General features: G+C 35.5%; 1 protein-coding gene across 10 annotated transcripts in view; it reads right to left on the bottom strand.

Moving 5' to 3' along the window:
* Dach2 (dachshund family transcription factor 2) overlaps positions 1-15,404 on the bottom strand; it is a 494,899-nt gene that overhangs the window by 72,506 nt on the left and 406,989 nt on the right. For 4 of the 10 annotated variants that reach the window (XM_031367195.1, XM_031367203.1, XM_031367221.1 and 1 more), the window contains one exon: positions 5,099-5,188. The exons of the other annotated variants lie outside the window; for them this stretch is intronic. In XM_031367195.1, coding sequence (XP_031223055.1) covers positions 5,099-5,188 — 90 coding nt within the window. The remainder of the gene's footprint in view (positions 1-5,098; positions 5,189-15,404) is intronic. 10 annotated transcript variants of the gene reach the window in all.

Here is a 15,404-nt window from a genome sequence, read left to right as displayed (position 1 = left end):
AATTTGACATTCTATAGTAAATGTTAATTTATTTTTAAAACAGCAATAAATAACTTATTTTAGTAGTAAAAAAAAGAATAATTGAAAACAATAAACATAATAAAAATTCAATAATATATAAACTTACCACATGTCATGACTAACAAGTATTTTACCTAAGGAATGCAAAGTCATTTCAAGATATAAAAGAGTACAATTATATTCATTACATATATCCTAATTTTTATAGAACAAGCATTTAAAAATGACATAATAATAGTGGCAGAATTAAGAAATAAATTCATCAAAGTGGCTTAAAAATTAGTATGAACTTTCTGAACAGAGTAGCAAGAAAATAATCCCATCTAGTATAACATCAAAAAGAATTTAAAACTTAGAAATCAATCTCATGTCATAAAACTCTTGAACAACAAAAGCTAAAAATTAGATGAAAACTTAAGTCCTTAAACAAGAGAAAAGATACCATGTTGTATGTGATTGGAAGGCTTAATGTTCTGATAATGTGCATATCACAAATATCTAGAGATTCAGTGAAACCTGTCTGTAAACTCTCATGGCAGTTTTTACAAAATTGAAAATATGATGTAAGCAATCACCTTATTCATACAGAATCACAAGGATTCCAAATAGCTAGAAGCAATCCTAAGAAAGACAAAATATAGAATATCATAAATTCATCTATTATAAATTCAAAAACTGTAAAGGCACTTCCATAACAATCAGAATACAGGCCAATGAAATTAAGAGTCCAGACAATCTTTGATGGGTATATATTCAAGTGATCTTCAGAAGAGTTTCAAGTATAATAGCAATGGAAAATAATAGCTCCCTCAATGGGAAGTATGACAAAACTGATACCTACACACACAAAAGAAGGAGTAGTATATGTACAAAGAATAGATTCAAAATTCAAATACAATGGCTACAAATATTCTTGAAAGAATATAGAGAAAATCTCCACGGCATTGTTCATGGCAATAATTTCTCAAATATGACCTCAAAAGTTCAAACAACCAAGTAAAGATAAAGGAAAGTACTTGGTATTTACTCACTAATAACTGGATATTAGGCAAAAAATGCACAGAATATCTAAGATATAATCCACAGAACTCAAGAATATAGCAAACAGAAGGGCCAAAGAGAGGATGCTTCAATCCCATTGGGGAGGGAAAAGAAAGCAATCATGGGAGGCAGGGGTAGGGAAGGATTTCGGTAGGAGAGGGGAAAGAAATGGGAAAAGAGGAACATGAAAAGGTATAGGGATGGGGAGACAGGAGAGAACTCAGCAGAATGAATGGAAATATGCAACCTTGGGAGTATGGAAGGTAGGAGGGCCCTCTAGAAAGCACCTGAGACCTGGGAGTCTAGAGACTCTCAGGACTTACCTCAGAGGGAGGTACCTTAGATGAAATGCACAAAGTAGGGAGAGGAAAAATCATAGAGTCCACTTCCAGTGGAAAGACAGGGCATCAAGTGGAGGGATGAGGTTGCTATCCCACAGTCAAAAACTCTGACCCAGAATTGTTCCTATCCAAAAGAACTTCAAAGACAAAAATGGAGAAGAGACTGAAGGAAAGGAAGTCCAGTGACAGGCCCAAATTGGAATTCATCTCAAGGGAGTTTCTAAGGCTTGACACTATTTCTGGTGCTGTGTTGTGCTTACAGACAGGAGACATTGTTATCCTCTGAGAGGCTCTATCAGCTGCTGCCTGAGACAGATGCAGATGCTTATATCCACCCAATAGACTGATGTTTGGGATCACTGTGGTTGAATTAGGCAAAGGTTTGAAGAACATGAAGAAGAGGGCATCTCCTAAGGAAGACCATCAATCTCAACTAACCCAGCCAGACCCCCAGCTAGCATACACAAGCTCGCCTGAGGCTCCTGACACATAAACAGCAGAGGTCTGCCTCATCTGGCCTTAATGAGAGAAGATGAGCCTAATCCTTGAGAGACTTGAGGCTCCAGGCAGTAGGGAGGCCTGGAGAGGGTAGGGGATATCCTCTTGGAGACAGGGGGAGGAGGAATTGGATGAGTAACTGTGCGAGGGCAGATCAGAAGGACAGTAATGACAGGACTGTAAAAAATAAAATAATTTTTTTTCATAATAAAATAGCCAACCGCTCAAATGAGGGAGAGAGGAGCCATCCCATAGTCAAAACTCTGATTCATAATTGTTCCTGTCTGAAAGAATTACAGGGATGGAAATGGAGAGGAGCCTGAGGAAAAGAAGGTCCAACAATAGGCCCAACATTGGATCCAGCTCAAGGGGAGGTCCCAAGGCCTGACACTATTACGAGGCTATGGAGGGCTCACAAAAAGGGAACTAGCATGACCACACTCCAGAAGACCCAACAAGCAGCTGAAAGAGTCAGATGCAGATATTTGTACCCAACCAATAGACAGAAGCTGCTGACCCCTGTGGTTGAATTAGGGAAAGGTTGGAAGAAGCTGAGGAGGATGTCAACCCTGTAGGTCTCAATTAATCTGGACCCTGAGATCTCTCAAACACTGAACCACCAACCAGGCAGCATACACCAGCTGATATGAGGCCCCCAACACACATACAATAGAGAACTTCCGGGTCTGTGTTCAATCAGAGATGATGTACCTAAGCCTCAAGAGACTGGAGGCCTGTTTAGAGTGAGGTCTGTTGGGGTGGAGGAGGGTTGGGAACATCCTCGTGGAGACAGGTTTTGGGGAGGAACTATGGGATGTGAAACAGTCAGAGGGCAGACAGGGGTTGAATAAATTATGGAGTGTAAAAAATAAATTAATTAATTTAAAAAAAGAATAAAAAAAGAAAACAGCCAATCAACAGAGAAATTAAATAGTAGAATCTATTTTAAAACCTGATAATATATTATCATAATATATTAAGTAAGACTTATAATACAATAAACAAACAAAGCAAAAAATAGATTAAAAGATTAAAAAATCAAATAGAAATTTCTGCAAAGAAGACATAAATGACTAGTGGATAAATAAAATTATATTCTGTGTCACTAAACAGTGAAATGTAAAATGTGAGCTTATCATATTTACTTGAATATTTTTAATGAAAAATCTTAAGTGTTGACAATATTATGATTTGAATCTGGAATGTGCCACACAGGCTCATGTTTAAAGTACTTGGGTCTCAGTTTTGTGGCACAGTTCCAGAAGGTTATAGAACTTTTGGGACATTGGATCTTTCTGGCAAATATAAGCCTGTAAAGCTAAACCCTTGAAAATTATGCTCACTTACAAGTATAGTCCTATCCTATGTTTCCTAGTTGGTTGACAGGTTGATACTATGTCACTTGCTGCCACATAATCTGGCAGACAGTCTAAACTCTTCTGGTTTTCTTGAATTTTCTTCCGTCATGGCTTGAAATATCCTGTAACTTTGAGCTAAATTAAACCTCACTAAAGTTTCTGTCAAGTAGTTTGGTAATGATGAAAAAATATTACTGATACAAAAACAATGTAGCATTATCAGAAACCCTGTATATTGCTGGTAGGAATGTAAAATGATGGAGCCACTTTGAAGAATAAGTATTGGTGTTTCTCAAAATAGAAACCATAGCATCTAGTACTACATGTGGGCATAGATTCAAAAGAATCAAAGCTGATACTTATGTGCCAGTGATCATAACTATTTATCCAAAATGGCCAAAACAAGGAAACTCTTGAAATATCTACCAATGGAAAATATATGAATAAAGTATAATGCACAACTATTTAAATTTCAATCCATTTTAAATAAGTAAAATACCTAGTGATATTCTATGACATATGTGAACCTAGAAGATATGATATTTGAGCAAGCTAGACACAGAGAGAAATGCTTCTTTCTCCATGTGTATTTAAGGTATTTTTCAAGCATATAGTATCAGAGAAAGTAGCTGATTTCAGAAAACAGTTGTTTGGGAAATGGGGAATTGTACTTTACTGAGTATAAAACTTCAGTTACATAAAAACTAAAAGTTCTAGAAAGCAGCTATATACAATTGTACAGTACAAATAGTAAATTGTACAGCACAAACAATAGTAGTATTCTCAACTTAAAGATTGTTAGAAGAATATATCTCATAATTTTCTTACCATAAAATATAAGAAAAGAGTTTATGTTTAAATTTATCAATTAATCTAGTATGATAATAGATTAAACAGCCAAAACCATAGGATCATCTCCATTGAATCAAAAATAGAAAAGAAATTGATCAAATCTAACATACTTGCATTATAATAATATAAGACAAAGTGGATGAAAAAAAGAAACTGCCAAAGTTAAGAATAGAATCTATGAAAAACTTTCTTCATAATTGCATAATTGAGCAAAGGATACTGAAAGATTTTCTTTAGAACATTAGGAATAAAACAAAGATGTTAATTTCACTACTTCTCCTTCATCTAGTGAAATCTCACTCACAGGGAGGAATTAAAAAGAGCTACCAATAGACAGATAAACATGTCTTATTGGTAAATAAAATGATATATACGAATCATAAATAAAACAGAAAATCACATCAGGTAATCTATATATGACCATTAGGTATTTAATATTCCAAAAGATAAAGAAAACAAGATCAGTTTGGAAAAAATATTTATATTTCTATACAGTAACAGTGAACAATCTGAAATTTAAACTAATAAAGCACTCCATTTTCAATTGGCTAAAAATCAGTTGAGAATTGAGAATTAACTATAGTTATGTATAAAATATGTACTGAAATCCAGAAAATGCTATTAAGAAGGTGTAAGGAATTTCTAAAGAGATACCTTGCATTCATAAAGCACAATATGTAATGTTACAATTTGTAATATTACAATATGTAATGGAAAAACTCACCAAAACTATTTTCATTAACAAAACTAGCCTTATTGAAATTCTACTGGGCGTTTCAGCATAAATTGGTGTTGAAATTGATTCTAAAATGCTCATAGAAATGAATAAGTTCCAAAATTAGTCAAAACAATCCTGTTTTAAAAATGGATTCACATTTCCCAATTATAAATCTTTCTATAAAGATACAGTGTTCAAGACATGGTAAAACTAGCATTAGAATAGATATAGACCTTAGGATAAAATTCAGTCAAGAAATCAACCCTTACTTTGATGGTGAAGTGATTTTTTTGATAATGGTGCCAACTCAATCCAGTGAAGAAAAGTGTTCAACAAATGGTGCTGGGACAATTGGATATCTGTATGCAAAAGAATGAAGTCAGTAGACTAGCCATCAGCAAATACAATAATTCAAAGAGGATCTTAAGTCTAAGTGTAAGACTTAAAGTTATAACACTTAGAGAAAAGGGAGTGAGATATATTCTGGAATGGTTTCTTCAGAAGGACTGTGATACTTCACAGAAGTAGTGATCTCTATCAGCTTATTTTTTTCATTAAGTAATATTTTGAAAAAATAAAAAAATAAAGTGAGATGAGATATTTTAAAATTACATCTGAAGAGCCTTATAACTAAAATTACTATGTAAATAACTTCAACATCTAAAAATTGAAATAAGACCATCCAAATTTAAAAATAAAAAACTTAAGTATCTCTCTAAAGATGTGCAGGAGTACTAAAAGTACAAGAAATGGTACTCCAATCTTTATCAGGGAATCCAAGTCAAAATTCTAATGAGATAAGCTCACATATACCAATCCGTTATTAATAAAATGATAAATAATAGGCAATAGTAAGAGTTGACAAGAATGGCACAAAAATTTAGAATCTGCAAAGATTTCTAACAAAAATATTTAAAAAAAAACAATGTGGTAGTGTTTCAAGTAATTATCTTGTTGAGTTACCATAAGACACATAAATTTCATTCCCAGTTGTGTGTATAACATATATTAAAGTATAATTCAACACAAAAATTCTACACAATTATTCAAAACAACATCACATATAATAGCTAATACGTAATGGATAGAGAAGGGAATATGGTACATCCATGTAATAGATTATCATTCAGCCAGCACAAGTTTCAAAACCGCATAGCATTTGTACAGTGGTATGAACAGTGTTGGCTGCTTTTAACCAAATTTATGCTGAGAGTTTAGAGCAAAAGGCACATTACAATGATTAATAAATAATTTCAACTTGGCTAGAAAAGACAATTCATAAATATACAATTCAGGCCAACGTAGGGGCAGTTGACAAAGAAATTAGCAGTGTTGCAAAAATAAGTTACATAGCACCAGGGAATAGTAAATGTGCCTTGATGGTATCTCATTAAGTAAGAAGGCAACATCTATCAAAAGGTCAAATGTTTAAAACTGTAGAACTTTTGAGACTAGAGCCTGCACAGGACAATATGGAACAGTATCCCCACAAATGTTTTCCTATGTTTACAAAGATAAGAAATAAGAAGCTACTGTAGCCCTGTCCCAAGGGAACCCAGCTATTGAAGTATCCCATTGTAGATCTTGGCATTTTTCATATGATATTTGGCTTGGAGACATGCAGAATCTAAAAATTATACTTATGAGAAATGTCTACTGATATATTGAAGGACAAATTTAAGTGCCAGCCAATCTGTGGCTGCACCAAGCATTAAAGAAGGCTTGAGATGCTATGTCAAAAATCTGAAGAATGTGTTAAACCCACATAAGTGATATGCCAGAAAAGCTGTAGTCAGCAGATAGGTATTGCTATTCCAAAGTTTTTAGTGCTTGAATAATTCTATCACATGTTTGGGATACAGATATGGAGCTATAGGATTTAGTCATTATTGAGTTTGGTCCAATTCGCCCATAACATTTTCCTATTTTTCAGTTTTCTATTTTGTTTTAATTTTGGGGGTATTTTTGTTTTGTTTTGTTTGTTTGTTTGTTTATATTTTATTTATTTATTTTAAACTACAGATTTTATTCCCCTCTTGGTCCTTCCTCTGACTGTTCCATATCCCACACGTCCTCCCTGCCTCTGTCTCCACAAGGAGGACCCCACCTCCTACCCTCTACCCCACCAGACTTCTAAACTTCCTGGAACCTACACTCTCTTGAGGGTTAGGTTCACCTTCTCTGACTAAACCCAGACCAGCAGTCCTCTGCTGTATATGCGTTGGTGGCCTCATATCAGCTGGTGTATGCTGCGTAGTTGGTGGTCCATGTCTGAGAGATCTCAGGGGCCTAGGTTAATTGAGACTGCTGGTCCTCCTACAGGGTTGCCCTACTTCTCAGCTTCTTCTAGCTATTCCCTAATTCAACAACAGGGGTCAGCTGCTTCTGTCCATAAATTGGGTACAAATATCTGCATTGACTCTTTCAGCTGCTTGTTGGGTCTTCTGCAGTGTGTTCATGCTAGGTCCCTTTTTGTGAGAACTCCATAGCCTTAGTAATAGTGTCACCCTACCTTTTTTTTCCTTAGGATCCTCTCCATTTCCATCCCTGAAGTTCTTTCAGACAGGAACAATTGAGTGTCAGAGTTTTGACTGCAGGATGGCAACCCCATTCCTCATTTGATGCCCTGTCTTCCTTCTGGAGGTGGGCTCTAAAAGTCTAGTAAATGCCCAATGTAGGGCATTTCATCTAAAGCTCCTTGCTTTGAGTCCTGATAGTCTCTCACCTCCCAGGTCTCTGTTACATTCTGGAGGGTTCGTTCCCCAACCTCCTACCTCTGAGGTTGCCTGTTTCCATTCTTTCTGCTGGCTCTGAGGGGTCTCCCCTCTAGTTGGATAGTAAAGATGAAACAGTTCAGACTTTTAGAGATGGACTGAATGCATTTTGACTAAGATATTAAAGTTAGCCCCTGAGAGAAAGAAGTAAAATATAGTGGTTTAGATCTTAAGTGATGTCTCAAATGTGATGTGTTAAATACTTGCTCCTTAGCTGATAGTATCATTGGGAACTAACAGAAATTTTAAGAGGTAATTTCTGATAGAAAGAAGTCAGATTCCTAGAGGTATCCTTTTGAAGAGAACACAGTATCTTCAGGCTTCCTTCTGTCTGGGCTTCCTGCACTCTATGATGTGAGCATTCTATCACATGTTCTTTGCATTAATTTTTGCCTATATATAGACCCAGTAACATCATAAGCAAATGGTCATGAACTGAAACTTCTTTAACAACAAGCTTAATTAATTTAATAATTTTATGATGTTTATTGAAGATATTATTATGTTATTGCAACATGACTAACATAGTAAAACTCCATACAATTTTGAGAAAATGGAATTAATTTATTAAAATATATACTAGCTAATACAAAAGTATAAGACTGGATATCATTTTTGTAGTAGTAGTATTTGTGTTTATTTTGATATGTTTGACAAATGTATTTTCCCTCTTTTGGTGTAGACTGTCTTCTAGTAACATTGTGGGTTTTGTTTTGTTTTGTTTTTATTTTTTAGATATTTTATTTACATGTAAATTTCTCCTTTCCCAGTTTCCCCTCCAAAAAACAAACAAAGTAACTAACAAAAACAACAAGAACAAACCCCTGTTGCCTCCCCCCTCCCCATGCCTGCCATCCCACCCTCTCCTACTTATTGGCCCTGGCATTCACCTACACTGGGGCACAGAAACTTCACAGGGTTGAGGTCCTCTCCTCCTATTGATGATCGAATTTGCAATCCTCTACTATACACATGCTGCCAGAACAATCAGACCCACCATGTGCAGTCCTTGGTTGGTGGTTGAGACCCTGGGAGCTCTGAGGGTACTAGTTAGTTCATATTGTTGTTTGTCCTAATTTCCCACTACAGAGTAAAATAAATGGTGTTACAAAAACAGATCAAATAGAAAGAAAAAATAAGGATAAAGGTAGAAATCAATGATATTTTACTCAGGAAAATATTTACTCCAAATCAAAGTGCTTCTTTGAAAATAATCAATAAAGTTTAAAAGCTTCTCCTATATTTATCAAAAATGAAAAGAAAAACTCAAACAATATCATCCTCTAATGTAAAGCACTACTAAAGGTTCTTCATCTAAGAGCAACATGAGAACATTGGAAACCCTCACAACCACATCAACTCAAGAAGCTGGATGTAAACAGAGTAATTCTTTCAAAGTTACATGCTATTAAAAGATGTAAAATACAAAAATTAATCAGAATGCTTCTTTAGTTAGCAAAACATGAACTTAAGCTTTGAAAAATGTCCCTCAATAAAATGTCTACATTTTGCGTGACATATGAATATCACTCATTTTACCTTTATGCATACTTACCATGCCAGTAATTGTTGTGATTCATAGGTATTGCCACTGGATACAACTATTTAGGACAATTAGCATAGCATTTTCTAGAGCTATGAAAGCTAGACCACAGGAGTCTTTCAGTCATATCCAGCTTGGCTATTAGAGTCCTTTGTTCTAAGTGTGTGCCATATCCAATGAGAGGGACCCACCTTTAACCTGTAAAAGGCAGTAATGTCTACACTAATACTATGCATTGTTTTGGGAGTCATTTTTGATTACCCTAAACAGCTCTTTGAATGGAGGTTTATCATGACTGCTACTAAAGATTTTGATAGTCTATAGTTCTTTTCAGGGAACATTGATAGCTCAAGTAACTTAATTTATTTTAATATACACATGTATACATACACACACACACATACACACACACATATATGTAGTATGTACAAGTTAGGTAAATATAAGATAACATAACTCTTTGTAGCTTTATCAAACAACCTTGGTGTTATTTGTTCCCCATCCTTCTTTCTTCTTTTATATAGACTTCCCTCTCTCCTCCCTACTATTCTGATTCCCACTTTATATCACTTTTATCCTACTATTTCCATCCTAAGCCACTGCCTTTGACCCACCACTAGGCAAGGAAGTACAAGCAACAAATAACTGCTGGAAGGAGAATTGGCCTCTCCCAGGGATGAGAGCCCTTAACAGTTGTCCAACGCAGAGTGGTCAGACCTGAAGCCATGTATACACAACATAAAAAGCACTCAGCAGCTTATGTTTATACATTTGTGCACACGCATGCACACACATACACATATATACATATATATGTGTGTGTATATATATTTATACACAATATAATCAAAAGAAAAGAATCTATGAACTTGGCAGTAGGAGAATATGTAAGAATCAACAGACAGTTTCTGGGAGGATCTTGAGGGATAAAAGGAAGGGGGAAAGTAATATAAATCTATTTCAATTAAAACATATCATTACAAATTAAATATAAGAAAACCATGGCTGAAAGATATCAAGTAGATAATTCTAAGAATTAACAATTAATAAATGAAATATATGCATAAATAATTTCAATTTGTATTTTTAAAATGGGCCTCTTTGTACTAAATACAAAAAATTATGATATATAAGATACTGCAAGCCAACAACCCTACCTTTTGAAACTATAAAATTCCAAATAAAATTTTAGCAAACCGTATATTAAGGAAGAACATGAATAATTTTGTAAACTGGGTTGCTATATTCTGTATTTCTGTTTTCAGTTCCATTCATTCACATGTAAAATTCATTATCTCATTTTTTCTTTACGTGTAATAGAACTTTCTTGTGTAGACATACCACATTTTCATTGTTGGTTCATCACTTGATGGCTACCAGAGTTGATTATATTTACAACTATTTTGAATAGATCACCAATAAGTATGAATCTCTGAGTATCTCAGTAGTGTGAAATAATGTTCTTTGCGTATATCAGGTATGGAAAATTAGTAGTAGTAGTTCCATTTCTAGCTTCAAAAAGATTTCCATAGTGGCTATTTCAGATTGCATATGAGGATCATAGATTTAAATATTTAATTTTGTGTGTTCACTCTAGGGGTACTATAATGGCCAGATACATAGAAAGGGGTCATTTAGTAGGTGACTACCTCAAGGAAGTGGAATATAGTAGAATATAGGTAAGATGAAATTAATGAGAAGAAATACTATGAGCTGAAAGTCTTAAGCATGGAGGGAGTGGGTGAATAAGGTAGATGAAGGAGTTGTAGAAGTTTTCTAAAATGAAAGCAGTATAAAAGACATAGGGAAACCTGCCATCTTAAAACCAAAGTTCAATAGCAATGTATATTTTAAATGAGTAAGATGATATCCTGTATAGTTGGAAAAATCTCCTCCTATAAATTATGAGTAATTTGTAGAAATTTTAATTCTGGATACACATGATCTTCTAAGTTGCTCATCAGAAAGCCCCTAGAGGCTCTCAGAAAATTATGTGCCCAAGTAATTCCTCATTGTTACTGAACTAAACAAAATGGAAAGGTTGTGTTGCTTAGGCTACTTCATATTTTGCTTGCATGTTGTTAAGAAATCAAGCTGGAACTTTGCTGGGATGAAAGTTTCCTCCTGCTAGCTGGCTTTATAATGCTGGAAGCTGCTACTCAGCTTGCTAGTGAGAAAAGACATCAGCAACTTTGCCTTGCCAGAAACCTTATGAACTGCAGTACCAACCAGCCACAGAAACATGCCCATTTATATGCAATAGTGAGATAGCTTTTAGGAGAATAACTCTCTGTTCTGTGGTTGGATTCAAGACTCATTCCAGAGATAGAACTCTATATGTAGTACTGTAAATCTGCTCAAAAGAGTATGAGAAGGGAGATCCAAAGTAAGTACTTAATTCTGTTGGTTACATAAATTAACATAGTTTTGAGCTGTTCCTTAAATATATATGTTTGCCCATGGGTGAACACCACTCTGTACTTTAGCCGGAGAACCTTTTCTTTCCAATTAAATACAGTGAATAAAGCAAAATCCTACACATTATATTATGAGCATAAAAGAAAGCAAAAGCATACAAATCATGTCACAAAACATTCTCTCTTTGGTAGATATACCTAAAAAGGAAATCTCAGTAAAATAGAAGTTTATAAGCTTAATATATTAACTTAACATTTTTTATATTATAATAAAGAGTAGAACCCAAGTTTGATGTTTGAAAATAAAATAACGTGTTTAATTATTCAAAACTAATAAGAATGCCAAAACATATTTTTGCTGAAAGAAATCAGTGAAATATTAAACAGAAAAGTGTTCATTAATTATTACATAATATAGTATAGATATTATCCCTAAATTTATCTATAAGTATGATATAATACTTATTAATGTACCAGTGAGAAATTTTATGGATATGATATATTAAAATATACATAAAGGCATCCCACCTTTGTATCCATATCTGTGACAACTATGGCAGAAGCCCCTTACTCTACTGGACTCATTGCCAGTACCCAGAGCACAGAAAGGTTCCTGACCACTAACTGTCAACATATCTTAGAGCTTGCTCAACTTTCCGCAACAGCACACTCTCCTCTCACCCTCATATCCCAGACCACAACTCTGGCAGAAGCACCCTGCACTACCAGAGGACACTTAGGTACCCAGAACTCTGGGCCCTCAACTCCAGCAGAAGACAATATGCATTACTGGAGGCTAAACCATGATCCAGAACCAGAGGCCAGGCTGGTACCTAGAACCACAGAAGCCCTCTGTTCTACCAGAAGCCACAGGGGTACCTAGAACTACAGAGGCAACACCAATACTCAGAACTCTAGAGGTCATGCCAGTCCTCAGGACCCCAGAACTCTAGAACCCCAAAGGCAATACCAGCACCCAAAGCTCCAAAGGTCATTTAGGCCAGCAAAATCCCAGCAGATACACCCTTTTGAAACTGAGGAATCATCAGTAATGAAGACCACAGACCACTCAGGCCAGAAGTTTGGAGAAGAAACAGAAGCAAAGGTTAAAAAAAAAAATTCCATCCTTCCATAAACTAAGAAATCAGGATGTTAAACTATAATTAATCTAAACCTAGATGACTAATAGCCAGCATAAAAACATAATTAACAAAAGTTAGGTCATTATACACAACCACAGCCCAGTTATCCTACTTCAGCAAGCCATGGATATCTAAGAAGACAACCTTAAAACTAATTTTGCAAAAATGTTAGAGGTTCTTAAGGAGGAAGTGAATAAATACCTTAAAGAAATCCAGAAAAACACAAATAAACAATGGAAGGAAATGAATAAATACTTTAAAGAAAGCCAAGAAGAAACAAATCAACAAACAAGAGAAGGAAATGAATAAAACTGTTTAAGATATTAAAATGGAAAATCTCATATGAAAAACAACAAAAAGATCCAGTATAGCTAAAACAATCCTGTACAATAAAAACTTCTGGATGTATCACCCTCTCTGATAGCAAGTTGTACTACAGAGCAAGAGTAATCAAAGCTGAATGGTACTGGTATGGCAACAGTCAGGTCAATCAATGGAATCCAACTGAAGGCATGTATTTACACACTTATGAACACCTGATTTTTGGTAAAAAAGTCAAAATTATACAATGGGAAAAATAAGTAACTTCAAAAATGGTGCTGGTCTAGCTAGCAGTCTACATGTAGAAGAATGCAAGTAGAATGATATCTATTTCTCTGCAAAAAATTCAAGTCCAAGTGGGTAAGAAACCTCAACATAAAACCAGATACAATAAACCTGACAGAAGAGAAAATGGGAACTAGCCTAGAACTCATTTGTACAGGAGATAACTTCCTGAATAGAATACCAATAGCTCAGGCACTAAGATCAACAATCAATAAATGGGACCTCCTGAAACTGAAAAGCTTCTATAAGGAAAATGACACTTTCAATAGAAAAAAAATGTCAGCCTACAGAATGAGAAAATATTTTTACCAATATTACATTTGATCTAGGGCTAATTTCTAAAATATATAAGTAACTCAAGAAACTAGACATCAACAAAACAAATAAACCAATTAAAACTTGGGGTTGAGATGTAAACAGAGAATTCTCAACAATGTAATCTCAAATAGCCAAGGGATACATAAAGAAATGTAGAACCTCCTTACCCATAAGGGAAATAAAAATCAAAATGACTCTGAGGTTCCAGTCAAAATGGCTAAGATCAAAACCATAAGTAACAGCTCATGTTGAGGATATGTAGCAAGGAGGACACTTCTCCATGTTTTTAAGAGTGCAAATTTGTACAGACACTTTGGAAATCAATATAGTTGTTTCTCAGAAAACTGGGAATCAACCTAACTCAAGAACCAGCTATATCAGTCCTGGCCATGTACTCAAAGAATGCTCCCATCCATTACAAGGACTCTTGTTCACCTATGTTCATAATAGTCAGAAACTGGAAATAACCTAGATATCCCTCCACTGAGCAGTGGATAAACAGAATATGGTATATTTACACAGTGTAGTATTATTTAGCTGTTAATAAAAGAAGGAAAGAAAGAGCATTATAAAATTTGTGTGCATGTATATACAACTAGGAAAAAAAACAACCTAGGTGATGTAACTCAGACCAAAAAAACAGACATTGGTTTTGTCCACTTATAAGTCAATATTACCTGTAAATTTAATCATGCTATAAGTCATAGACCCAGAGAGGCTAAGTAATAAGGAAGGATCAAGGAGGAAATGCATGAAGCTCCCTGGGAAGGAGAAATAAAATAGCTTGGGTGAACTGGAGGCATGTGAGAATGGGAATAGGATGGAATAGATAGGATAGGGGAGAGGGAGAGAGTATACTGGAAGAGACAACTGGAATTGAATCTCAATTTGGGGGCAAGGTAGAAACCTAGTTTTACCAGACATCTATTATAATGATACGAGCTAAGATTCCTAGTAATGGGGCATATGGAGCATGAATGGACCATTTCCTGTAACCCTATATCACTTCCAGTGGAGTGATTGGAACACCAACCCAGGAATGAAACCTTCAACCTACAATTTGTCCTGTCTGCAAGAAGTGATGAGGTAAAGGTGGCACAAAATTTGTGGGAGTGGCCAACCAATGATTGGTCCAGCCTTAGACCCATGCCATGAGAGGGAATTCAGCCCTAAAACTGCCTGGACTGCCAGCTACCACAGGCTATAGAGACCAGACCTAGGATGGAACCAAACATACATGGACAAAAAAATAAGTCAATAAAATGATTCCTCATGATACTCTACTATACATGTAGGCAGGAGCCAGGCACAATCACCATCAGAGAAGCTTATCTAGCAGTTGATAGAAACAGATGCATAGACCCGCAGCCAAACAACTAGATTGAGTTTGAGGAATCTTGCTGAAGAGGGTAGGAAAGACTGTAGAAAAAAAGATGGTTCAAGGACACCACAAGAAAAACCATACTGTAACCTCCTTCAGCCAAGAACTGGTTGTCTCAGACCTTGGCTTGCCACAAGTAATAGGCCCACCTGGGGTGAGGCTTATTTACTTCAACAAAGCTCTTTTGTTTAGTCACTTCACCTCTCTCCAAGTTTCTGCTAACAGCTACACCTGCCTCAAGAGACCAAAGATGAAGATGCTGATTGGGCCATGAGATACTGGCAGACTGGGGGGAAGGGTTTTTGCCTGCCTGCTTGATTCTTAGTAGTTGAATAATACACTTTGGACATGTAGCAGAAACATGGCTCGATTCCATTGTTTGTTTATTCCTCTC

Source organism: Mastomys coucha, chromosome X (genome assembly GCF_008632895.1).
Source record: "Mastomys coucha isolate ucsf_1 chromosome X, UCSF_Mcou_1, whole genome shotgun sequence".
In the NCBI taxonomy this organism is placed as follows: domain Eukaryota; kingdom Metazoa; phylum Chordata; class Mammalia; order Rodentia; family Muridae; genus Mastomys; species Mastomys coucha.
The sequence above is the reverse complement of the archived record's forward strand: the minus strand, read 5'-3'. Positions and strand labels throughout refer to the sequence as shown.